Source organism: Epinephelus fuscoguttatus, linkage group LG14 (assembly GCF_011397635.1).
Source record: "Epinephelus fuscoguttatus linkage group LG14, E.fuscoguttatus.final_Chr_v1".
NCBI lineage: Eukaryota > Metazoa > Chordata > Actinopteri > Perciformes > Serranidae > Epinephelus > Epinephelus fuscoguttatus.
Genome location: NC_064765.1, coordinates 8,472,748 through 8,494,848, shown reverse-complemented (window position 1 = coordinate 8,494,848; position 22,101 = coordinate 8,472,748). Strand labels below are relative to the sequence as shown.

At 40.2% G+C, this 22,101-nt stretch overlaps 2 protein-coding genes across 7 annotated transcripts in view; one reads left to right on the top strand and one right to left on the bottom strand.

Moving 5' to 3' along the window:
* ccdc177 (coiled-coil domain containing 177) overlaps positions 1-22,101 on the bottom strand; it is a 135,623-nt gene that overhangs the window by 40,193 nt on the left and 73,329 nt on the right. The window contains exons 5-6 of one of the 2 annotated variants that reach the window (XM_049596787.1): positions 6,699-6,844; positions 3,978-4,084 (exon numbers count right to left, since the gene is read on the bottom strand). The gene's annotated coding sequence lies outside the window, so the exon portion shown is untranslated. Of the gene's footprint in view, positions 1-3,977; positions 4,085-6,698; positions 6,845-22,101 lie in introns of those variants that run through there. The other variant, XM_049596786.1, reaches the window with a different exon arrangement.
* smoc1 (SPARC related modular calcium binding 1) overlaps positions 1-22,101 on the top strand; it is a 72,654-nt gene that overhangs the window by 23,216 nt on the left and 27,337 nt on the right. For 2 of the 5 annotated variants that reach the window (XM_049596789.1, XM_049596790.1), the window contains exons 2-9: positions 1,235-1,400; positions 3,002-3,085; positions 6,447-6,559; positions 6,715-6,814; positions 9,897-9,947; positions 11,346-11,393; positions 14,407-14,496; positions 14,965-15,045. In XM_049596789.1, the coding sequence (XP_049452746.1) occupies positions 1,235-1,400; positions 3,002-3,085; positions 6,447-6,559; positions 6,715-6,814; positions 9,897-9,947; positions 11,346-11,393; positions 14,407-14,496; positions 14,965-15,045 (733 nt within the window). The remainder of the gene's footprint in view (positions 1-1,234; positions 1,401-3,001; positions 3,086-6,446; positions 6,560-6,714; positions 6,815-9,896; positions 9,948-11,345; positions 11,394-14,406; positions 14,497-14,964; positions 15,046-22,101) is intronic. The other 3 variants (XM_049596791.1, XM_049596793.1, XM_049596792.1) reach the window with 3 other exon arrangements.

Sequence of the window (22,101 nt, the reverse complement as noted above, 5' to 3'; positions counted from 1 at the left end):
GTTTGAGAAAATCGGTCACCAAGCAACAATTTCGATGTTATTCAAAATAAAGCTTTTTTTGAGTCGGAGGACGGAGTGGGGGACTGACAAAGAGAGAAACTGTGCTTGTATACATGCAAGCTCCGCACATGCATTTCTACTGTGGATCATTGTGAAAGCTCAGATCGTCTGATAGGAGTTGGCGAGTGAAGGGTGGAAACTGTGCCTTTTGTTTCTGGCTGTGTTTCATTTTCCACCACCTTCCTCCCTCCGTACCTGCCCTTAATGAGATCTCCTGTGTCGGATCCAGAGCTCTAACCGGCACTCTGGTAATTACTTAAGAGACCTTGGGTGAAAAATATATTTGAGTAAGGTTTTCAGCTTCCTACTTGAGAACTGCCTGATTTTCAGTCTTTTGTCTTTTATGAAACAGGTGTTTGAGTAACCACAAACTTTAATCATCACTTGCGAGATATCGAGATCTAATCAAGAGCTCTTTGTGCTTTTTCACATAGTTGAAACATTTTCAACACGAGTTGGCTCAGGTACGCTGCTGGGCCACTTTTCACAATAGAGGATTCTGGTGCTGCTCAATGCACACCTACTCTCTCTCCTCACTAACACACAACTCCATCTTTTTGGCAAAGTTCGTGCTCCCCTGAAATCCTTTAGACCCTAAATATATTTGGAGGCAGCTGCGAAGCCAAGAACCATTACCGCTGTCAGAGAGAAGGCTGACTTCCAACAGTAGAGTAGAATCGACTCACTAATAGATCATGAGTAAAGATCTGGGGAGAGGGGAGAAGGATTCCCATTGCTCTGAATGTGGTTTGGCTCCTTTGAAACCTAATCAAGGTTCAGCTTGTCTTCAGCCAAAGATCAATTAGATAAATTAGCCTCTAGGTTGAGCTTCAGTGAGGAGCCGCTCACGCCCTCGTTACAGTAGCCCAAACAAAAAAAGACAGCAGCTGTCAAGTGTTTGAGGACTAAAGAAATGTTAGAGCAAAATGGGCAAGTGACCCATGAGTCCAATTTGTACATTAGTTTGGCAAAGTCTCAGATCCAGCTGAATGCAGCCTTTGTTCAAACACAGGGAAACAAGGAAGAAAGAAAAGGAGCCAAATAGAAACCAATCTTTCAAAGAATGAGAAAAAGCTCAATAATCTTAAAATGCATCTGCTGTGTTAGGTGAAGTTTAACTTCTCATCCATTACACTGTTGCTATGCCAACATGTTGCTGTGTTTCTCATTGTAGTGGCTGATTGGAGACAGAGACAGTCACTGTGGGGTCATCTGCTCACGGACACAGGGGAAGCCGGTGTGCGGCTCGGACGGGCGGAGCTATGAGACCGGCTGTGAACTGCAGAGGGCGCGCTGCAAAGATAAAACACTGACACTGGCACACCGAGGCCGGTGTCGAGGTGAGAACTGAACTCTGGTTTTAAATCTATATCAGTGCGCTGAGAACATCTATCGGCAGCAAGTTCTGTACATTAACTTAACGTTGTCTATGCTGGGATTTTTTTCCTCATTCCTAACATTGTTGTGACTGTAAAGCCACTAAAAGAAAGAACAAAAAGAGAGGAGGAGAAACTCTACTTGCAGATAGTGTAAGTTGTCAGGGTGCATTCAAGGAAACTCAGATCTGTGAGTCATCTGCCACATTTTAATGCGAGGCATCATTAACATTTTTTTCATGACATGCATATTTGCAAATAGTTTGATTTAATACGACTTAGTTTCACACATTGCTTGTCAGTAGCTGGCACTGGAAGTCACTGGAGTTTCTGTGAATGCACCAACATGGGTTTTCTCAACAGTCAGGCAAGAAAGCAGACAACCAGAGGGGAGAGGCACAGGGACTGCAGGGTGGCTAGCTCAGTCTTGTTTCATTTGTAGTCTGATAAACAGAGAGAAAGCAAGAGAAAGTGGGGTGAGGGTCTGAGCTAATCAATGTGCAGTACACAGCTCTACAATGGAATAACATTTTACCCATTTTAAATACTGTATGAAGAAAAACAGAAATCAATTCAGAATAAAAATTGGTGTTGCAGATGACACAAATAAATAAATGTATGGGAAACACTGCAGGGACAGTGGAATGTAGCAGTCTGAGTTTAATTAAAAGATGTTTTATTCATTCTATTGTACATGTAACATACTGTACACTTTAGTAAGTAAATAAGTAAGTAAAGTTTGTTAATATAGCACCTTTCATAGAGCAAGGTTACAAAAGGCTTCACTAGGGGAAAAATGTTAAAAAATAAGACCATAAAAATAGTTTATATACCACTTTCTTTTTTAGACAGTTTATGATGCTACTGAAATAATTCCAAAAATCATGACCCAGTTACTCCAGATCATGCACAGACCTTGTTATGAGCAGTTTCATATAGGAACTATTTCTTTTTCTATTGAACTACAATGGCCAACCATATCATCACACAGAAGGAAGTCAGAAAGACTGACATGAGATGTGAATTGTTTTTGGAAATGTATCATCATATACAGTCACTAGAAGTGTGTTTTGACTTTTCCCCATGGTCATGTTTTAAATATAAAATTGCAATACTCATAGAATTGCAGTAATTAAAAATTGTAATAAGGCACCCGAGAATCGTGTCAGTATTGAATTGGAATTGATAAGCGTATCGCCTCAGTTCTCTAGAGATATTAAAAGCATGGCAATGTGCAAAAGTCTCTGATGGCTGACAGATGTATTCTGTCTCACTGTATATATATTACCATATTACCCACCCTGCCTCCAGGGCTGCAGAAAATCAGCCTCAGAACAAATGGTATGATATACAATGCGACTGCCCCTGTTACTAGTTTGCAGTCAGCTCAAAACATTTGTGCATGAATAACCTTCCATTGAAGTGGTGCCCTACTCCTGATTTCTGATACTTGATTCAACCAAAACACAGTACTGTTAACTATACAAACAAAGTGGAGTTAATGGCCTTAAGTGTGCATCTCTAATATGCATTAACCATGATGACATGACTTTTTTGTGCTTCAGGTAAAAACTGGGTGAAAATCGATCAGCTGCCGGTGGCTCCAGCACCAACGTCTACATCTGAAGCAAGAGACCTGGAGCTCAAAGGTACGGACACTAAACATGAGATGAAGCTCAAGAGGCAGATTGTTGTGTGTAGCGAAGATCCAAGGTCAGCAGAAAACTTAGAAAATAATTTTGCACCTAATCTTTCCTTGGAGATTATATATCGTAAACTTGAAAAGGCAAAAGACAGATTTACTTGAGATTTAGTTGGGATTATGTTTAAGATGTTGCAGCTTTAAGTGAATACCAGACAGTTTGGGAAGAGTGGAACTGAACAGAAGATGTCTTTCATTTTCCGCCTCTCTGTAGGCGTGTAAGTTTTTACAGACCAGGATCACACACTTCCTCAGTCTCTGGATGCCAGCCACTCAACAACAGCAGAGATTGATAGGTCTAGAGTCAAGGTTGGAACTTGGCATTTCCCCTCCTTTTTCTTTCAGCCCCACTGTCCATTAGGAAAACAGCATTCCCAACCGAATCCATTTTTGGAGTGAAGTTTGTTCCCTCTGTATGGTAATACGTGGTTTTGTTTCATAATATGAGTGGCGTGCCAAGGAAAGGGGAGCCGGGCAAAGCTCACAGTCTTTGTAGATGCGGCAGGCCTGTTTTGTTGTAGTGAAACTGCTGCTTTATTTAGGCCGGCAGTTCATGAACCAATCCGTGTTTACAATGCCAAAGCCTGGATAAGGCTTACTGAGGTATGCATGAGATTCAGGTTAAACACAACAGATACACTCGATTACAAGACATATAAATTGCTAACAGGTACAACAAACATCCACAAACAACAACAAGCACAGATGCCTGTTGCAACAGGCAGATCAGTATCAACTGTGAAAGGTCCAGTGTAGGATTTAGGAGATAATATTGGCAGAAATGGAAGATAATTTAACACGTATGTTTTTGAAAATAAGAATTATAGTGTTTTCATTACCTGAAAATGAGCCGTTGATATCTACACAGGATGCAGGTCTTCATCAATGGAGATCTTCACATTACACCCCCATGTTAGGGGGTGTAACGTGGTAGGTAGCAGCTCCTCTGCAATGAGAGCATCAGAAAAATATTGATTTTTTTAACATGAAACTGCTTTATTCAGTGTTTCACTGGTTTAAATCCATGGGAGTGTTTGTTTTGGAGAGAAGGACACCTCTGTGTATAATTTGGCTCCCGGTAAAAACTTCCTGAAAGTCTGGATCTTAAGTTATCAGAGAAAAAAGGTGAGCACACATTAGCAGGTGCTGGGCTAGCAGCCGTCTGTGATGTGCCAAACAGCGTAGGAGTGACACTGATCTGTAATGTGAAACTGGTTTATTCAGTGTTTTTACTAGTTTTAATCACCTAGTCTGTTTGTTTTGGAGCGGAAGAGACCTCTGCGGATTATTTGCCTCCCATAAAAACCTCCTGAAGGAATTCTAACCGGGAGAAGTTGCAATCTGCAATCCTCACAAAAGATGCAACTAAATCCCCCAAAATCTTACACACTTCTCAATGAATAAACAACACGCGTAAAATTAACACATCATGAATCAGCTCAGTATTCAGAATCTCTAAAAATTAAGATGATAAAGTCATTTTTGTTAGTGTGTTTGCAGTCAGTCAAACTTGTCTATAGAAAAAAAATAAAAAAAAATGTTTGGATGGTCATTTATTGCTGCTTTGTCAAAACTAACAAGGACAGACAAGCACGAGGCAAGACATGACGAAAAACTGCTCACAATGTCTCACATGTGATGTTACAATGTCGGATGTAATATTATTTGTAATCAGTTAGTTTCAAATAATGAGGTAAACATATTTAAAAGTAATCCCTGTGAGTAAAAACCCCAGGCTTCAGACTGTTCTGTTTCCGACATTTTTTTCTATTTTGGCCACAGTATGACATCAGAATGTGCTGGATTTCTTTATATCATCTGCTCCAGTGTTTACATTGTGCAGCCTACACTGCTTCATCAAGCTACATGCTAACGTCAGGGAAACATGTAATCACGGTAGTGGATGTTGTAAATTTCTCCCTAATTTTGGACCGCTGGAACATGTCCACTTTTGTTTACAAGCTTTTATTGGTGATTTTTCACAGTAGAAAGAGCCGCTATTCCCCCAAAACACTGACCAATCAGGGCAGATTTGGGTTTTTTAGTAGGCAGGAGAGCTTAAAGAGACAGGCGCAAAATCAGAGGGTTTCAGACAGAGGTTGAATATGGGTGTTCAAGCACAGACGGTATGAGAGAATTAAACAATAAAGCATGTAAACATGTTCCAGTAGATACCTGAAATACAAGCATGAACCAGAAAATGTATTTAAATTAGTTGGGGTCTTCAGTGGGACAATGAACTGTTTTTCCTCCGTACAAGAGAAGCACTACAATGTTTAATGAGCCTTGTTTCTAAACTAAGACTAAATGTATTTTCAGTCAAAGTCCACGTTTATAAATTCATGTAACCATGTCTGTCCCTCTCAGTGACTTCATCACCCAGTTCTGGCTCTGTCAGACTTTTTCTCTGAAGGAGACAACATGTCTGTCTCCTTTCAGGTCCAGAGACAAGTTTTTTAAACTTTTATTTATCCAGGGAGAACGTTTGCCAAAAGTGGAGGACTGCGGTTGCACTGGTCAGCTCCCCGGTGTGAATGTGTATACACGAACAGTTGAATGTGAAGCTCGACTCCACGGGAGCTGTGAGTGTAATAAAAACAGTAGTTGCTGACGGGATTTTGAACCAGTGACCAGCTGGTTTTGGAGCCCACTTCAGTCTCTGACCTTTCAGCCACTTCCATCTCTGTCCCCAGAGCACAGGTCTGGCTCATCAACGCTGCAGGAACACAGGCTCAGTTTCCACTGACATTTCAAAATATCAGTGTCGAGTATATGACGCACTCCTGAGCACTAACAATGTGTTGCTCATAGACTACCTCTGGAACTGGTAATGGTCAGTGTCGAGGAATGTGTTGTTTTAGCATTTTAGCATCTTTGGCTTGTCTAGGCTTGATCTGCAGCACAAAAGGTTTGGATGGAGAGTTTTTCAGAATCATGAGCAGCCATCACTTCAGCTTGTCCTGTGTTGAAAACTTGTTAAAGGCTCAGGGAATAAAAATAGCAGAGGTAGCCTGTCGTTTGAAGAAATGGCTCAAAACCCTGACTGGAAAAAAAACTGAAGAATAAATACTGTTCTTCTCCCTGTACATCTATCAAAAAGGTGCCCTTGAGCAAGGCACTGAAACATCAGGCGACACTTGGTGGCCAACAGTAGTAAAGTGTGGTTGTGCTGCTCAGCTCCAAGGTGTGAACAGGGTGTTGTTGACAGAAAACATGCATCTTCAGTAAAACAAAAATTAAAGACAGCAGCAGTGCTGGAGGTTTGAAAGCAGTGTATGAGAGCAGGCTGTTCTGTCAATCTGTTACAGATGCAGGTCAGTCCAAGTGTCGTGTTGAGAGGAACCAGGCTCTGGAACAAGCCAGGAGACCTCAGGAGTCCATGTTTGTCCCAGAATGCAATGAGGATGGAACGTTTGCGCAGGTCTGTCTCACCTCAGATTTCTTTTCCCCATCAGTTTCCCTCCACAGACACAAACCTCTGACTGTGCTCTTCACCTTCTGCTGTATTCATCAACTAAATTATGTATGTTACAAAGCTGTTAACATTTTGAGTGATTTACCTTTTTGCCTGTGCAGGTCCAGTGCCATACTCTGACAGGTTACTGCTGGTGTGTCACCAGTGACGGCAAGCCAGTGAGTGGTTCCTCTGTGCACAACAGGACCCCGGTGTGTTCAGGTACTGGGAAGCGGGGAACAGCCAGACAACCTGTGAATGAAACGTCCAGAGTTTTTCAAAAGAACTCAAAACATTTGTCTTATACGAGGTTTGCAACACAGCTGGCATCCGTCCTGCATCAGTCCTGTGCACATTAGTGATTAGAGTCTTAGTTATTTGTGCAACCGGGGCAACTTCGCTTCAGAGTAATATCAAACAGGTTGTATGACTAAAACTCCGGTAGAAGGGTCGGATGTTTCCCGACAATCCTTTATTAGTGTGGAGAAGCAGCATAACGAGCATCTAAAATTTTTTAAGCGTGGCTGCATTTGTATGATCTCAGAGCCAAGAGTGTTTGGGAGCCAAGTCAGTGTGGTTTGAGCCAATTAACTTTCAGACACTTTAGGAATTTGACTTTTTTTCATAATTCAAAAAGAACCAGAAATAGTTTTCATTCATCTGGTTGAGATGTCTGCCTTCTCTACAATACAGTGGAACTAGATGGCACTCAGCAACAGCAATGTCTCTTTCCAGAAATCACAACCTGGTTTAAGATAATCCTCACACCTTGTTGTAAGCAGTTTTATGTAGGAACTGTTTTTATACTACACCCACCAACTGTATCACCGCACATAAGGAAGCTAGCTCACCTAGCACCAATTAGCTAGCTAACATTACAGCTCAACGGAGGAGGACACAATCAGTGTTTATACTGGTTAAGCCTCACGTCCATGAGTAGATGCACGCTTCCTTCTTTGTGATGATACAGTTGGCTGTTGTAGATTGGTAGAAAGAATATAGTTCCTACATGAAACTGCTCACAACAAGGTCTGTGGATTATCTTGAGTAATTGCGTTATGATTTCTAGAAAGAGACACTGCTGTTAAAAATTTCAGATGTATTTTTGCGGCTTTGAGCACCACAAGCTGAGTGCCATCTGGTTCCATTATAGTCAAGAGAAGGCAGACATCTCTACAGCTGACGTCTCCAAGACTCACAGTCTAGATTGATAAATATAGCTACAGGTAAGAGGAAAAATATGTATTTTTGATTTTGAACTGTCCCTTCAAATTGAGTAAATTACCAGTGAACTGACCCTCCGTCTGAATTAAATGACCTTGCTGATGAAGGATAAAGAGTGAACACAGCCTTTGGGTTACAGTTAAAGAGGGTCTGTCTTGACGTACTATGGGCACATGTGTATTACACGTCATGCTGCGAATAGCAGGTGCAAGGTCAATGAGAAGGCTAATGGCCATACATCCAGGGGCCTCTCAGCTCCACCGCTCTCCCCCCTTTGTCTAACTGTTCTCAGCAGGCCGGAGGAGAGAGAGCGCAGCTCTGCACACTCATCCTGGATGGGAACACTTTATGATAATCACCATCATTTTCCTTCAGAAGATAATACACAGGGGTCTTTGCCAGAATTGGATTGCACAGCCACTAGAGCATATGGTGCAAATTTTGTGTGGAGTGTGTGGTGAGAGCGGTCGCATGCCCTTCTGAAGCTGCTCCACAGACTGCCAGAGGCTTCCTGCTCTCTCTGTCTTTCCCTCTCTGTTTCCTTATCTTCCTCTCTTTGCCTCAGTCTTTTCTGCCCTCTCTTTTCTCTGTGTTTCCCACTTGTGCCACTAATCACCTGTATGGTTTCCTTTGGCACCTGCTGAGTTTCAGCCCTTTGAACAGAATCATTAAAGTTCACAAATGGAGCATGGTTACGTATGCACTCATACAAGGAAACCACGCTGCTTTTCCCATTTGTGAAGGCATACTAAGGCGTAGTAGTTCATAGTTAAGCTCCAGGGTTTTTTTTTTATTTCTGCAGCAGATAATAAGGCTTCATTTATTTATTTATTTATTTTTACACAAAACATTTCATTGTACATCTAGTGAATTACTCTTCTGTGCACAACAGGACCTCTGTGTGTTCAGGTATTTGGGGAAAAACAGCCCGGCAGCTTGTTTATGACTTGTTCACAAATGTGTTAAAATCTAATACTGCCCTTAGAGCAAAGTAGTTTTCAAGCGGTTACACTGTCGCAGAGTTTTCTAGAGTTGTGGCGCTCTATTGTGATCTTGATCGTCTGGTGTACGGCGATCATAAAACTATCAGAGCTGTTTTAAGTCAGTCTTTTTTCTGACATTCCAATAAAATCAAACATGACCTTCAGTGATGTAATCATTGTCAACAACCGATAGCTGTGCTCTCTCCAGCACCAAACAGGAAGCAGCAAACCAGGTAGACAGTAAACATGGAGGGGACTGTGAGGAGGTGCAAGAACACGAACAAGTCTTGGTTCTCTTGTTCTGTGGAAAAGGTAGAGAAACTGGTGGAGATGTGGAGTGTGGAGAGAAACCTTAATCTTTTTAACAGTTCACCTCTCATTCCCACAGTCTCCTTCCGCTAAAATTGCACAGCTAACAAATTAACGCTCATAGTAAGTTGAGGCATCCAAATCCAAAGTTCAAAATTTGTCATCTTTTCTATAACTCTTCCATAAGATTTGACCCTATTTCCATAACTTTATTGAAGTAGTTTAAAATAGACAGGCAGATTAAGATATAGATAATGTTATCTGGCCCAACTACAGCAGGTGTGAAATATGTGCTGATGCTGGCAGTCTGTTTCGCAGCCTTTTGGTTGTCTTTGTTTTTGACCTTTAGCATGGCTGACAAGAGCCAAAATTAGAAGATGTCACTTTGGTCTCTGCAATGTTGTGATGGCTGTTTTTCACAACTTTCTGACATTTAATAGACTTAACAAATAGTTAATCAAGAAAGTAATCACCAGCTTATTGATTATCAATAAAGAATCATTAGCTGCAGCCCTACTCTGTGAAGAAAAATCACATTTCATGAAATGTAGTTTAGAGCACAACACAGTCTCTACCTGTCTCCTTTCTGCCCTGCATAAGATCCAATATCTTCATTGTTTCTTGCAAAGGTATGTATGACACTGGGACCAGAATCTGGGCATAATAAACCTCATACCATATACAGCTGTTACAGTCATACATGCCCAACTCTGCCCAAGCTTCACTGAAATGCTCAGACGCCCCCTGTACACTATGACCCAAATCAATCATCTCACATACATTTGCAGGAAACTTCCGTGAATTTATGGGAACTCATGCTGGGACAAGTGGATTGTCAGGTAGTAAATTTCCTCCCCTTTGCCCGTCTGTTGTAATTTGGTTGCACTGTCTAATTTTGGTCTATTCCTCCATGCATCCATGCATGAAACCAACTACCTGCATGCACCAAACAGGAATGATACTGGGATACTGTACAACTTGCATTAGTCAGTGTTAAGATGATGCAACAAGCCTGATGTTTCAATGTGCGCCTGCTGTGAAGTACTAACAGAATCTGCGTCTAACTCAGAGTCAAGACGTCAGTGGGTTGAGTAATCTGTGAGAGTGATGTTCCTGTCAGCCTTTGTTATTATGGACCAATCAAGTCTGAAGAGCTGTCCACACCAGGAACGATTATTATAATGATAACTATAACCGTATTGCTGTGAGCGTCCACACTGATAAGCATTAATGTGATGTAAACTGTCTCCAAGCATGTGCTGCTGTAAAGACCCTGACACACCAAGCTGACGGTCAGCCAATAGTCAACATTTGGCCACTGGTGAGTGTCGGTGGCCCTTGTCACTGAGGTGTGTCCCATACTGTTGGCCCTCGTTGGTGCTTTTCTCACCGATTCAGCATAATAAGTTGGCATCAGTGAGTGCAGTGCCCGTTGGTGAATGACATAACTTTGATTGACAGTTCCGCTCAGCACACAAGAAGAGAAACTAAAGTGAGGAAAGTAAACAAAGAGCTAGAATCAAGCTGGAGTGAGACCAAAACAAATTTGTTATACTAGGTAAGATTGGTGTTTTTTTAGCCATTGAGTTCTTAAGCAGAAACGTTTCATGATGGTTTGTGTTATTGTTCAGTGGTGCACGGTAAATATGCTCTAATGTGCTAACTAGCGTCAAAACGGATTTCCAGTTTCCCTTTTTTAACTATGATTAGAAACAACTGCCATCTGCTGGTGAGGAGAGTTATTTCCTCTCATGCAAGTGCAGAACAGACATGCTGGTTGGCCGTTCACTGAAGTCTATGCAGTGTGTTAATGTGCAACTTTTTCAGCAAGACAAAGGTGATGTGAGGCAACGCAGGCTTTCAGTGCAGCTTGTTCTCTGATGTTGGTTTTGTGTGTTTGGGCCTTTAGAAAAATAGATATCAATAACCACTTACCACTGTTTCTACGGGTGTCTTCAAAGTTTTGGTGTGGACTTGAGTTCTACCGATATATTTATAGTTATCACTCTTGGTGTGGACAGCCTTTACATATAAATCATAAGATAGCTATAAAGTGACTCAAGCTCTTACAAAATAATTTATTTGCAATTAGGTGGTAAATTTTAAATTGTTTTTTTGTTTTGTTTCTAAAAACAGATAAATATCATTTTGGAATCCAAGTCTTTACTGTGGCTGAGCAGTTGTTGCTGCTCTCTAGGCTTTGCTTTGTACATGTTTTGTTTTGTTCTTCTTTACAGGGTCAGTAACCGACAGACCACCTGGGCCACCGAACTCTGGTAGAAAAGGTGAGTTGAGATCTGCTGCAAGTTTGTGTGTGCATGCATGTGTTTGAAAGAGACAGAAAGGGACCACTAGTTCAAAATGTCTTTTGACCTGATTTTGTTCTGTCTGATATGTCCAAAGTCCGTATTTGTACAGACAGGAATGATAGATGACGAATGTTTCACCTTCAGTTTAAGGGGGGTTTGGATGAAAATGGTTTTTAATGTTAAAGAATACATTAACTTGTTTACTTTACCTTCTCAATACCTTTTTATTTGGCATGTTAGCATGACACTGAGAACTTCAAATGAGTATCACACCTCAGACAAAGATACTATACTGTTACTAACCCTCAGGTATCCTTCCAGTAAATGCATCAGTGTCAGAACTGTATGCGACAAAAACTTTACTGGTTTTGTTCAAGTAATATCTTTCTTCATATTGTTCTACAGTTTTTCCTCTAGTTTCTGCTAAGAAAATTCAATCAATTAAAAAACTTAAGTAAAATTGATGCAAATATTTCCTGCATGGGTCTGCTTGCATCGTCAGACAAACAGCCGCTCTGCTAGAAATACATAACGCACTTCAGTTGTTTCCCTGCCTCGAGAGTGTTGTACACAGTTCAGAGAGTTGTGGAAGTGATAGTCAAAGTAAGGGTTTACTGTCAATGCATAAAATTAATTGTTTTTTCCCCATTGCAGTTTGTAGCTCACAGTCCAGACCTGGATCAAACAGTAATTGACAAATACTGTTAGTTACAGAATGCTCAGCAAACAGAATCAGTGTGTTTTTCACTGGGAAATTCTATAAAGTGTAAAAATACATTGTCAAATAAATACATAAATAAATAAAACTAATACTGATGGATATTTCTGACCAGAGTTTGAGCCAGGCCTGCACTTGTCTGAGACCGACCTAGTAACTGTTGTGTTTTATTTACAGTTTGTCCAGATCAGGTCAGTTTGACTTTAAGTGTTTCTGTTTGCTGTCAAGCCATCTGATTTAAGGACTTACTTTAGTGTTTATAGAATGACTCCAATCAAAGTTCCTCTGTGGTTTGCTTTTGATCGAATTATTTCCTAAGGAATGTTCCAGATGCTACAAAACTGCACATGGGTGAGTATTGTAGGTAGCTGAATTTACAGCTTTATCTATGATTACAACTTATCAGTTTCTTGGACTCCTTCAACCTGTCAGAACAGTTTATTTAGCCTATGCTACAGTTAAAAACGTGATGTTTGGTTCATTTTCCCCAAACTGACAAAAAAAAAAAAAAAAATCTATTTTTTTTCCTGATAGCAAAAGTAAACCTTGTTAGTGAATATATAATATTATAATATTTATTCACTCAGTTGTGTCAAACCTGTATTTCCGAGTGCCAGGATTGTTTCTTAATCTAGGACAGCAGTCTGCAACCTTCATGATCAAAAGAGTCATTTTTGGCCAAAACAAAAAGAAAAATCAAATACATAGAGCTGCAAAAAAACAAACAAGAACCTTATAAAGAAGATAAGATCATATGTTTTAACACAACATGGTTACTCTGAATTGGGCTTTTTAATGATTATTTGGTTCTTTAACTTTGCAGTCTTGGTGGTGAAAGCTAATGAACCTGTGCACGCACTATTAAATTCTCATTTTTTCCCTTTTTTGGATTTATAATTCATAACTAGGGCGATCCAAGACCAGCCATTGCTACTGAGGTTTGGCAAAATGTAGAGGAAAAGGCACCAGGCCGTAGACTGTCGAAAGACATTTTAGTAAACGAAATATTAAACCATTTTTAATTCAGTGTATAAGCGACACACTTTTCCAATTGGTGAAATTAAGAATCACTTTTAGCCTACAACAGTGATGAATGAAAATTAAAAACTAAAAAAATAACTTCCAGCATTTAATAATTTCCATATAATTTTATTGAAGTCACAAGGAGCCACTGGAAAGGGACCCAAGAGCACATGTGGCTCCGAAGCTGCAGGGTGCCTAACCCGGATCTAGGAAAAAGATAGTAGCTATTACAAATTTAACCGAGAAAAAGAAAATGTGTTTGAATTCTGCTTTAATGTAGCTTCTCTCTTTGTCACACAGTATTATGGCTTTGGAAAGATGTTAGGACAGTTTACTATGTTTGTAACCACAACATTTTGATCTACAAAATGATGATGAAGAGATGCCAGCCACACATATTTAGACTAAAAGATTAAGACTACCAAATATCACTTCCTAGGAACATTTGTTAGGGTTACTCTATTTAAAATAGGATGTTTTTTTCTGATTCTGATCAACATATTGAGTGTTTATAACACAGTCTGCACTAAAAAAAATCATCCCATCCCAAATAAAATCCCTATATAACAAATTGTGGCAAAATATGAATGCTTGTTTTTTAGATATTTTTTCACAAACCAAGTCAAGGACAAATGTTGACAGTGGAGCCAGAGTAAAAACCAGACAATCACTGGAGTGACTTGAAATTATCCTCAGGAGACCATCACTGTCATTGCCAAATTTCAATGCAGTCTGGCTACTTGTTGAGATCGTACACTGGACCAGCGTTTTTGGAGACGGACCAACCAATCTACTGACCGACTGACCGAACCAACATCTGCATTGTCCTATTTTGACAATCAAGAATGATGAAGTTCACACTTCTTCAATGATTCAGAGGTCCGTTCACCTCTGTGTTTGGATTAGTTGCTGCACCTGCATGGCACTCATGCGGGTCCTGATGAGGAGGGTGGTCTCCTCATGTGAGTGTTTGCATGCAAGAGTCTGTGTGTGTGGTTTACTGTGCAACTGTGAGGGTGTGTGCTAAATGTGCAGCTTGATCATGCTTGTGTGAGACTGTCAGTGTGAGGAGTTGATTTATTGTTGTGTATGTGAGAGATGTAGAGCCACACGTGGGTGGTCTTCTGTTTTTCTATTATTCAATCTGTCTCTCCGTCTATTTTTCTATCTGTCTTGGCCGGGCCATGTGCAAATCCCAACCATTCAACAGTTCTGGAGAGTAGATTGTATTAACCTCAATAATGGTAGTCTCTTTCCGTTTCTTTCTCACCCTCAACCCAGATGATGGCTCTAAGCCCACACCCACCATGGAGACTCACGTCCCCCCTGAGGGTGATGGTAGGTGTCCTAACTACTCCTTCACCTGTAACACGAGCCTAAGATGGTCATGTAGTGCAGTTAGCTAACGTACATAGCATGTGTTCATGCTGATGTGGCTCTTTTATGTACTTTTACAGTGTTTATCTCCAGATTGTTTCAACACCTCAGTGAAGCTGCAGTGTGTCAGGATTTTAATATTTAAACTCAATACGTCAGTTCTTAAGAATGCACCGTTATATCAATTGGAAAACTCCAGCTGTCAAAAATACCAGATGACATTTTTGATATTATTGGAAATACTGGGATCTTGGCTGCAGATTTAATTATGGTTTTGTGGGCAAAGCTTTCTCGTGCAAACGTTTGAAATATGCAGCTACTGTTGGATCAGGCACAGCTGACAAGGTTAAATAAAGCTTGTGGTTTATTCGTTGATCATCTAAACGTATGGAGGTTATTGATCTGTACTCTGTCTTCCTGTCATTGCAGAGATAACTGCTCCAACACTGTGGATAAAACAGCTGGTTTATAAGGAGAATAAGCAGAACAGCTCCACTACCAGAAAGCAAGGTGAGACAAAGAAACACATCCTTATTCTGAGAACTTTACGCATATACTCTTCGTTAAAGGGGACTTGTGCTTCTTATTTTCTGTCATATATGTTACAGTGTTGGACGTTTATGTTAAATGTGGCCAATGTTTCACATAATGAAGTAACAGATCTAAAAGTAATCCCTGTGACCAGAAACCTCAGGCCGTTCAGACTGTTAAGAATACTCTGTTTCCACCGATTTTATGCCTCCGCGCTAGCGATGGCCATTAACAGACATTGACTTTTTGGGTTGTCTGTCCATCCGTCTGTCCCATTTTTATTTCCAATTTTGAAATCCTTGAGGGAATTTCTTCAAAATTGAGACAAACGTTCACTTGGACTCAACAATAAACTGATTAGATATTGGTGGTCATGGGTCATGGTCACTGTGACCTCGTCTGTCTCATTCTCTTGAATGCGATCTCAAGAACACCTTGAGGGTATTTCTTAAAGTTCTGGCCTAAAGATTTAAGAATTTTGGACTCAAAAATGAATTGATTAGAATTTAGTGGTCGAAGATCAAAGGTTAAGGTCGTTCTGACCTCACAAAACACGTTTTTGGCCATAACTCAAGAATTCACATGCTAATTGGGACTCAATTTCACAAAAATGTCTAATAGGATAAAATAATGAAGTGATGACATTTTCTATCCAAAAGGTCAAAGGTCAACTTCACTGTGACATAATAATCATCATCGTAATGTTCTGCATAAAACACTTTTCTGGCCATTACGCAACGTCATATGCCAGAAACAGAAGGGGAGACATTTGGTCAGATACTGAATTGGTGACACTAATCTTGGGTGTCCACCTTGAAACTGTGCTGATTGTATAGATCTCCTGTGCTGGTGGGGAGGGGCGCACGTGGATGAAGCATCCATGTTATCTGACAGACATGGTTATAAACTGTAAGTGCAACTTGACTCGTCTGCGGAGGCATACAAACATGAGGTGGATATTCTAATTTCTACTTTGAGACAAGCTGACATCAGCTAGTGATGGATTTCTTTAGATGGTCATCTTCACCAGGCATGCTACTGCAATGTTTACACTATGTAGGCTAAATTGCTACATGTAGCTACATGCTAATGTTAGGGAAACGTGACCTTGCTTGCCGACGTTGTAAATTTCTCCCCGATTTCAGAACATATTATGGTGGAACACATCTGGTTGTGTTGAGAAGATTTTAATGGTGGTTTTTCATGGGAAAAGGTGCCACTTTAGTTGTTACAGCTATTCACTGGCTATAATGACGGTGCAGAGATGCTGGCATTATTTTTTCCCCAAGCATGTTCCAATAGTTACGCCATAATGTGCAGTGTTTATCTAGTACTAACCTTTGACACGTTGATGTAATGAACACTAGTCAGTCACAGCTCTTAGTACTAGCTGATCACAAAACATTAGGGCGGTACTGGGCGAAACGCACTTGAGGGAAAAAAAATAGTGTGAGATGCTAAGATAGTAAAGACGTGGATACGCTGACCAATCAGAGCACACTGGACTTTTTCAGGAGGGGGACTTAAAGAGACAGGTGCTAAACAAAATGTTTCAGACAGAGGATGCATACAGGTGTTCCAGCACAGACAGTATATTTTTTTTTTTTTTACTTTTAAGCATGTCAACATGTTCTAGTGGAAACCCAAAATACATGTGTGAAGCTGAAAATGAGCATAATAGGTCCTCTTGAATATGCACACTTACAAACTGCCAACACAGAGCCAAATAAAACAAGTGGCAGAATCGGGAAGCCAGTGAGGGATCACGTCCTTGACCATACGACTAATAAACACACCTCCCTCACAGTACAACCACATACTCAAGTATCACCCACACACTGTTTACAGGATATAGTTATTAGCCAGCCACATTTTGATCTTAAAATGACTATAAAAACCACAGGAGCAGCTCAAACCCTAAAAAAGTGAACACTCAAAGTATCAACTCGTCTTTGGTGTAACTGGTTTCAAAGCCACCGGTTCATTCAAGATGAAATGTAAAACATTTCCAGTTTGAGGACAGCCGCCGGGATTATGTTTCTTGGTTTCTTTCCTTTGGTGTAATTTGTTTAGCTTTCTCTGTCTCCTTTTCAATTATGCCTCGACATGTTCACTACCCTCTGGGCAGCTGGACGCCTTTCACGCTTCTGCAGCAGGTCAATGAGTGAATGTGGTGGAGGGGGTTGAGTGTGTGTCTGTGTGCAGAGGGCTACATCGCTTAGATGAAATATAGGACTGGTGTTTGTGCTTTATGAAATATTCTGCAAAATGTGCATTTAATTTCTTTTGTTACCTTTTTTTTATTGATTCATGTCATTGTTCAGTTATGCTTTGCTTTGGTAATGTCTACTACCTTACCACAGAGGAGAGTTTAATGTCCCATAGCTAAAGCTAATCTTATTATTATTATTATTATTTTACTGATGTTTACTGGAAATACACAGGTGCTTGAATATGAGCATATTCTTTCAAACTCATTTTCAATCAAATTTTGTGTCCACAGATTCAAAAAGTTATGATGAGAGTAGAGAAATTACCATTAATGATTAGTCTCTTAGCTTTAAACTTTAGGTGTATATGTGTATTTGCCTCTACAACAGAACGTCCACCTTAAATCAGTGCATGTTATATTAGGATGCGAGTTTAGCTCTTTCTCCCACACAACAGAGCACACAAACAGTTGACTGTAATATGGGGTTTCTTAGTATTTTGATTGATGGCAATGTGGCGGGGAAACTGTGGTTAGGGACTGTATTTTAGATGAGAGAGATTCACTGTGACAGCTCTTTGAAACGTCTGTGGAAAACACCAGCTTCCTGTTTCCAATTAGCATCCGGTGTCCTCAAAGTCCAAGCGACAAGGCCGACTGAGGGGGAGATGTCATCACGTTTGAGACATGAGCGATGTGTGTGTCTGCGACTGCATCTGTATGTGATTGCGTACAGTATGCGTGTTTGGATATGGGTATCAAAAGGAGATTCGATGCCCGTTTCTTTGAGTATGTCTGTGTGTGAATATGTATGTGTACATGAATATGTCTGTGTTTCTGTGTGTGATTAAGAGTTGGGAACTAACAAAGTAAATGTGCTCAAGAACTGCATTTCAGTTGGGATGTTTCTGTACTTCAGCATTTTGGTAGACATCTCTGCTTTTTCTCCACATTTCTCAAAGATATGTTGAAAGCTGTGGTTACTACAGAAGCCTAGTTACTTTAAGGATTTCAATTATTACCTCAAACATAAGATAAAACCTTAAAATATCTAAATATCACCAACATAATCATTTTTTCCTCCGTCCATATTTAATTTTTTTCCATCCTCAACTGATTGGAAAACAGTTTGGGAATTGAACGAGGCCCAGCAGGACGTTAGGTGTGACCATGACATTCACATTATATAATAAACAAGCTAACGGCACTAAAAACAGATTGGAAATGTGCAACAACATTTTTTGCCGACACTCGATATCTAACAAAAGCCAGACACTGTGTTGAATTAAGTTGCTGTGAGCTGTAAATTCACCACTTCTAAGCAGAAGGCATAAGATAACATCATTTATTATTATTTAGTCTGATCGGACAAAGCCTGTCCTCCTTCAGGCAGCTACCTGCCTGTACGCAGCTACCTGTATCAAAGATCAGGGTGAATTGAGAAGTGCTCACTGTGCAGCAAAATCCAGGCACCAAAAGGCAAAACAAAACAAAACAAACCTAATAAACATGACTGCTTAACTTGAAACAGTCTCAGTCAACTGAGAGGTCTCCAACTGCTGATTGGAAACTCCGACTTGCAGGGGCTCAGCCCTAATTTTAATGTCCTCCTCATTCACAATACTCTGGTGACAAATTATATTGTGAATGTAGCTCTCAAATGCATTTTGTCATTTCTGTCTATTTCTTTCTAACCTGCAGAACATTTATTCCAGACATTTGCTATTATTTCCTTCAGAGTATCTCTCATTAATATTGTTGAAACCTCCATATTGACATGCCAAGTACAAAAGCTTGACAACAATAACTAAAGGGGGTGGGACTAAGTGAAGGGTCGACTGGAAAATGCGTCAATTTTGTGACACCTTATAGACAAAACGAATCAATGAATTCAATCCTCAATAACCTGTCTATTACTAACTAAACCTAATCTTCTGCTTTTTACACAGTAGAATTTAGACTGACTTCAGCTAAGGATTTGAATACTTCTTCCATAACTGGTGTGTGAGTTTGCATGTGTCTTGTGTTACTGGGCAGTTTGCTTCTCTCTCTTTAAAGTGTTTTAGGCCAAACTCCAGAGAGTCTGAGAGTGCAAGCAGACAACAGGAGAGATAGCCTGAGATAATTACACAGAGATTGCTTTTTTTCTTCCTGCTGAAACTGCTTTCAAAGAAAAGAAGCTTTGTTGCAACAAATCCTCAATATTTAAACTTTCTGTCTTTCTCTCCCTTCACGCTGGAAAACCTGAGTGCTGAGAAAGCAGCCCTCCTGTGCGCACATAAAGTACGCCATTCATTTACTGGCTCTGTGTCTCTGGATACCCCATAATTATGATTTAGAGCGATGCAGAGATTGTGTTAGTGAAATGTGTTTGCTTAGGCAAAGCGATGCAAAGTCCATTTTTCAAAAGGATGCTTTGTTGCCAGACTTTGACATGCTGTTGTTCCAATGTTGTAAGGAGGGGGAAGCGCCCTGTCATGCAGCTCATTTATAAAAGTGTGGAGAACCAGAAACTCGCTAACCGCTAACTCCCCCTTTTGCGGCGAGGGAAACAAAAGAAAAACAAAACACTAAAGGGATATAATGTGATCATGTCATCTAAGATCACAACTTTGTATAAAACTCAGCAGTCTTAAAAAGGGATTTTGTTTCTTTTAATACCATCTGTGTGTAAAGTTTGAGGCAGCATGAACTTATGTTTTACTTTCAGCCCGATAAGTGATGACAGTGTCGAACGTGTTGGGACCAAACATCCTAACAAATGATGTGCTGAAAATGATGTATCCATTTTATGAGTCAGCTCTCCATCATCTCTGGTTTTGCTGCACTCTGGGTCATAAACACACACACATGCACCTACATACCTATTCACAGAGTTCCCCTATTACTAACACTTCCGCTATTTTAACTGCAGAGAAGGCTTGCTAGAGACAATATTGCAGTGATTACCCCACAGCTGAAAGCCATTGGAGTGAAGCGAAGAGGAGAGAGTGCTGGGTGGAGTGGGGGGGTAGGTGCAGAGAAGAGGGTATTAGGATAAAGAGAAGCAGAGAAAGAAAAGGAAAGTGAAGGAATGAGAAACAAAGGTTTAGAGAGGTGGGAGGAAGGGATAGAAAGAGAGATAAAATGTGTATGATAAAGAAGCAAAAGACAGAAACTGAGAAATCAGGAGAAGACAATTTAAAAATAGTTTCACTTGGCTTGAAGCCTGGAGGACGAGGGCCAAAGTGAAAGGCATAAAATAGAATGCGTCTGTTCTCATCAAAAACACTGCAGATGTTCGTCTTTTGTCCATTATCAGTTTGCCCTGAAGAAATAAATTACCACAACAACAAGTTAATTGGTACAACTGTTCCTAACATCTACTTGTGTGGGTTTCTTTATTTTTCAGGACAATATTTGTTTTCTGAGGGTTTGTGTTTCTCATCATTCCTTTCCTGCCAAAGGAAGAGAAATAAAAGAAACAAAATAAAAAATAAATAGAGCAGCGATGCGGATGTCCAAGGCAGGCAAAGAAGTTGTAGATTGAATTTCAACTCCACAGAAAACTGAGAGGATTGCATTGCGAGCGTCCAGCCTTTTTCCATTTATATGTATAAAAACAATTTTCTTTTGGGAATCCTAGCGCCTGGCGCCAGCATAACCTCTGTATAATAAACAGTGCTAAATAATTTGGATGTGAAGGAACCTTGGCGAGGACCAGAGCCACGGCGCAGCGCTAAGAACACTTGAGTGTGAGTCTTTGCAGGAGAAAAACTCCTTTGGTGTAGGGACAAGTTAAGTTCTCTGTTGGCAGCTGTGCTCAGGTAACATTAACACAGTCTCACACACACAGGCCTCAGGTCAGCTGCTGAACCTGCCACCACTGTCATCTCCATCCTTTATTAACATTAATATGCAAGGTGACAAAGGTATGGAGATCATCTTTTGTGAAATAAAACTAGTCAATGTATTCCTGGTGCTCTACTTTAAGAAAATATCTGTATCATTCTTCATGAAATCCTGCAGGACTCATCAATTTTAACTAAAAATTGACATTAAGAGAAAGACAGCTTTTAAGTTTAAAGATCAACTTTGAGATCAATTAGCACTGTGCCTGTGTGTGCCATGGATTTAAGGGTGTATATTATTCCCTTTTGGTATGGCATGTACAGTTTTCAGATTGCTGTGGTGAGCACTTGTCACACTCATGCAGTATGCTGTCTTAGAGTTAGGGTGACATACAGTATCAGGTTGGCCAATATAAATACTGCAAGGAAGAGCCTCAGACTCAGTGGGCAAGAAGAGGGGAAAATATGAAGTGATCAGATGAGTTGAATGCTTAATTTTTCTAGGTAAAACTGCATAAAAACTGTTAAATTTTAGAAAATTAAGTGTAGTCTTAAATAAGTATGACACGGCTTAATAAGACTGGGCTGTTTATGCTGTAGTAAGACAAATACATTTGTACAAAACTGGTGGACCAAAGAAACTGAGAAAAGGGCTGCGGACTTTGATTTTTCTCGAAAGGGAGAAAACCTACAACTACCAGAATGCACTACGCTGCATTGGGCCAATAAACGTTCCCACTGATGGGTGATGTAATGCGGGCTTCTCTGTTTTGACACAGGTAACAATATGATAGCTAGATGGTAACAAAAGATCTCAAAATACACTCAAACAGTTCTCTAAATTATGTTTCTGAAGACATTTTAGGTGAGAAATAGGTAACAGTAATAAACTCTTGGTTTATATTTGATTAGCACGGCCTAGTTTTACTGTTTCATCCAAGTTTGGTCTGAATTTCTTTACTCTTTGTGTTTGTGGTGGCGGGTATATGAAAATAT